Below are 4,911 nucleotides of genomic sequence, written 5' to 3'. Positions count from 1 at the left end.
CAGACAGAACTCAGGGTATACTCTTCCACTTACGGTTAAATCGTAACTGCAACACTTGTTAAGTTTCATTGTCTGTTTAGCATTAGCCATGGTTATGATGCAGGCTGAAAAACAAGTCACTGAGTTCATAGCCCTAGCTGCTTTGTCATCTGTTAAGCTTTTAAATGCTAAAGTGTCGACCAGCCCATCCAGAGCCTAGCCTCCATTCAGTTCTACAGGTAGGACAGGTCTCTAAACACTTCGTAGTGCAGGAGAAGCTGCAGCGACAGTGGCCCGTTATGGAAGCAGGGATGGACGGTGGGAGGTTGTCTGGGATTATTCCAGCTACAAGATTAGATTTAGTTGATTCACCATTATTATTCCATTGTTTTCTTTGTAACTTGCAGACATGAGCATAATGACCCACCTTCTGACAGTTGGAACACGAGGCTTTCTTGGCTGGGCAGTGGGCTCTGGGATGTAGGGATCCTCCACAAAAGAAGCACCTCCGACCGCTGACGGCGTCAGCACACTCACTTGGATTCGGGGAGTCACTCATTTCGATCAGAAAACTGTTGGGATACATTTCGAGTTTTGCCCGTTTATCTATCAATGCTGCCATTGTGGTATTAGTTTCACTTGCATAAGACGCCGAATGCAGTAGAGCCATTTCCAGTGCACAGGCTTGTTTCACAACTGTGGATAAGTCCAAGGATAAGTTCTCTAACAGTCTTGTCTGATTGCATTAGATGCCATACCCATGATATATGAATCTCTGATGGCCAGTTCTTCAGCCTGAGCGGCTGTGCAATCAATGAAGCTACATTCCGAGGCCATACCTTTGAGGCTATCCAAAAAAGTATCTAGAGTCTCGCCACTCTGTTGCTTGCAGGTGGCTATTTTGTATATGGCAAACACCTCACTTTTTTGTTTCAGAAATCTAGCCTTCAACAGGCTTATGGCAGTGGCATATGATGTGGCACTTTTAATTATCTTTAACAGTTTACAAGATATGTGAGCAAAAAGCAAGGCCAACTTATCTTGATTTAAGTCCAGGTTGATGGCCGCACAGAACGCCTCAAAGTTATCATGCCACATAACCGATTTGTCCTCCACATCGGCTAATTCTGGGTCCACGTCAATCGGGCTGGGCCTCAGAAACTTGTGCATGGTGAATATTAAGCCAAATAAATTGTGGAATACCAAACACAGTTGCTAGAACGTTGGCTTTATTCGGCTTAAAGTTGTGGCAAGGTGTTGGCCAAGCCGGTACAGTGTTAGAGACTCAATGTTGCCAAGTAAGTATACAAACACCAGCAGTCACTATTACCAATTCACACCATACTGGCATGAAAACTTGGATACATAAAAAAGAAATAAGTAGCCTTCATTGGTTATTACAGTCAACAGAAAGGTAAGTATTTACAAGCTTGAATTAATGAGGTAAGTAAATTAACGAGTTACTTAAACACAAATCAGTCAGTTTAAACATCCAATGTTGCATTACCGTTTGGAACAGAAATCAATACATCGACCCCTTTTACTAATCATTGGTATTTCACATAGGTAAAACGCAGATATCAGAGCTCAAGAACACCTTCAAGGTAGAATTTTCCTGCTAAAAATGCTTGGTTATAAATTTTCTTTTGTTTGTTAAAGGATACCACAAATATTACGTCCTAATACATCTCTTTGCCTATCAAAGTAGGGACTTAATCATTCTCCAAAATGGCCATTGTGCGAGTTTTATGGACGACATGACCAGATGAATTTGTGAAAGTTTACGAATGATTTTACAAAGTTTCAAATCTCATGATTCCATAAAGCAATGGTGTCAGATCCGGTTCGAATGACCACTAAAAAAAAGAAGTTAAATTGATGTGTGGGAAATGATTCCAGGAAAACCTCCCAGCTCCGATTTCCGAATGCCAGGCTTAGAGATGTAGAGCACCAACACTCTCACATTCAACAAACCTGAGAGATGTAACCATACACACGTTTCTTAGGGATAAAGTTTTAATCATTTATGTCTTGAAGGGCAGCATTGGAATAAGTTATATTTATTAAGAAATAAATTCACATTAGAGCTGTTAATAGCCTATAGATGTATCTAGCCGACAAGAATTAAGTGATTCCTTTGGCAATGATGTAAGTCAAAATAAGAGGCGTTAATCTTCCCCCTAGAGTCAACTTGAAGGTTTCAAGACACTGAGAGGAAAGAAAAGAGATTCAGTTATAAAACCAATTGCAAAAAACAAAAGAGAGAATTTACATTTATTTTTAATAGTGAAGCCGATTTGTAGTAACTAATTACATCGATGTAGGGGAGAGGTTTCATTGAAAACAAAATCTTAATAAGGTTTTTCTTATACTTCAAAGTAGATATTATTCCTTACAAGTAGATCAATTGGAGACGCATCATACACAGAAGGAAGGAACCCAATTGTTTCTACGACCTTAAATTACTTGAATTGGAATTAAGCCAAAATATAGAAATCCTAGTTAAACCCGGTTCTCTTTAGGATAAGCAATAAATCACAAAGGATTTCGCAATATGGAAGAGGTTTCGGAAGCTATCATCAAGAGATGATCAATTAACCGGGTCCGACTGATTCACGTATATACGTATCTAAGTAGGTTGCAGACAGTGTTGCCATTTTAGGATGATGTAATAAGTTGCAAGCTCAATACTTTAAATTTCCTCTTTGATAGAATTTCTTTGAACTATTTTTGTTTAGCTACTTTGTGAATCTTATTTTGACTTACATAATTGCAAAAGGAATCACTTAATTTTTTTCGGATAGAGATGTTTATGTTAACAGCTCTAATGTGAGCTTATTTCAAAATAGATATAAACTTATTTCAATGCTGCCCTTCAAGATATAAATCGAATTAAAACTTTATCTCTAATCAATGTGTGTATGGTGAGAAATCTGTGTTTGTTACATCTCTCAGGTTTGTTGAATGTGAGAGTGTTGGCGCTCTACTTCTCTAAGCCAGAAATTCTGAAATGGGAGCATGGAGGTTTTCCTGGAATTATTTCCTACTCATCAATGCAAATTCTAAATTTTAGTTGTCCTTCGAACTGGATCAGACACCATTGACTTGTGGAATTATGATATTTTTGGATCTTTCATTCGTAGCATTTCGTCAAGTCGTCCATAAAACTCTTACATCATAATGATATGTTTTCGAATATATTTGGCTATTCAACGTTTTAAGATATTTGTTTTGTGTTTTTAATTATTTTTAATAAATTCAAATGAAAATCTTTATATCATGTGGAAAATTCGGTAAAAATTTACATAAATAGTTATAGAAAAAGAAATCAGAATTTCAAAAAGAGTCTGATCAAGTTGCTTGGGTTATAGGTCATCGTTACTGGGACATAAACAACAAACCTTAATATTAATGAATGCCCTCTTAACTGAAGGGTTGACAAAACATAAATTCTAGTTGTGATTGCTCGATTCTTTCGCGTAGTGGGGAAATTAACGAGATGTTATATATAGTTATGATCCAGAATATTTACTCTAAATGCTCAGTTCACTACTATGTGTAATCTATGATTGTAAAAACCATATATTTTACCCCAAAATAAGAATCAATGTAATATATATTATATGTATACTATTGTATCTAATATTTACTTTATACATTGTAGTTTTATAATAAAGGCTTAATATATCAATATACTGATTAATTATATAAAAAATAAACCTAATTCAGGGGAGTAATTTAAAACTTGTGCTAGAATGATTACCTTATATAAAACTATCATTTGAACTTAAAAATTTTGTTATATAAAATAAACTTTAATCAAAGTTTACTGAAAAAAATATGAAATATTATAGAAAATATGTAAACATGTCTGTGATTTCTTTAATCACTTGTGAACGAATTAAATCTTGAATGTATTTTTAAAAACTTGTCTAGTGAAATATGAAAAAGAAGAATATTTGTCTTTTAGCTAATTCATGAATGAAAACACCTTTACAATTTCTCTTTTTACATTTGAATAAAATTGATTATCTATAATTTTATCTAAATGATTTTATCTGCAATTTTCATCTTGATGTTTTATGAATGATGAAAATTGAAATATCTTGTTTTGTACTGTAAGTTTTTATACCAAAAGCTGCCAAAAAAAAAAATATTCATTTTTCATCAGTCTGGGTCACCAAAACTAGGTTGGCTCCCAGTGAGCTATTAGACAAAATTCCCCCACCATCACCAATCCAAAGTTGGCCTGTGTGGTGATGAAAACTGTCCAAGCCCCCGACATGAATAAGGGTGTGTCTGAGGCCTTTGACCTGCAGTTGAGTAGAAACGGCTGCGTTATATATATATATATATATATATATATATATATATATATATATATATATATATATATATATATATATATATATATATATTGAAGTCAAATAAAGTATTTGTATATGTCTCCAACACAAGGTGTGTTCAGTCATGTCTCTCTCGTTTTTGCCTCTCCCTAATCTCTAAAATTGGCAGCCAATGTTAGAGCCTGTGACCAGAACAAAGCTGTACTCTTTAAAAAGCAAGCAAAGATCTTTTTGCCAGCTCAAGAACTCTCCTACCCAGCACAGGAGACACCCAGCTCCCGGCCAGTTTGGTGGTAGAAATTTTCAGCACTAGCATATACTGTCAACTTTCCAAAAAGCTCTTATAGCAGAACCTTCATCTGTTGTTTCTGCTATAGCAATGATAGCTCAGTTTTAAGCCGAATCCAAAAATCGACTACATGAAGGTTGCACTTAATAGATATTGTCAGGAACGTGGTCTTCCTGTTCTAGACCCTTTTCCTCAACTATTGAGGATGCCATCTGCCAATAAGAAAAAGAGTGGAACAACAGTGAAACCACCTACTGCCACCTCCACTGCCATACAACCTATTAGCACTCCAACAAT

The 4,911-nt window shown here is 35.6% G+C and overlaps 1 protein-coding gene across 1 annotated transcript; it reads right to left on the bottom strand.

Annotated features, from left to right (window-relative positions):
• Positions 1-702: 702 nt before the first annotated feature.
• On the bottom strand, positions 703-1,149 carry LOC137618931 (uncharacterized). Its single transcript, XM_068349134.1, has one exon. The coding sequence runs from the start codon at positions 1,147-1,149 to the stop codon at positions 703-705; it is 447 nt and encodes a 148-aa protein (XP_068205235.1).
• Between the last annotated feature and the right edge of the window lie 3,762 nt (positions 1,150-4,911).

This window comes from Palaemon carinicauda, chromosome 25 (assembly GCF_036898095.1).
Source record: "Palaemon carinicauda isolate YSFRI2023 chromosome 25, ASM3689809v2, whole genome shotgun sequence".
NCBI classification, from domain to species: Eukaryota; Metazoa; Arthropoda; class Malacostraca; order Decapoda; family Palaemonidae; genus Palaemon; species Palaemon carinicauda.
This window is presented reverse-complemented; position numbering and strand designations above follow the sequence as displayed.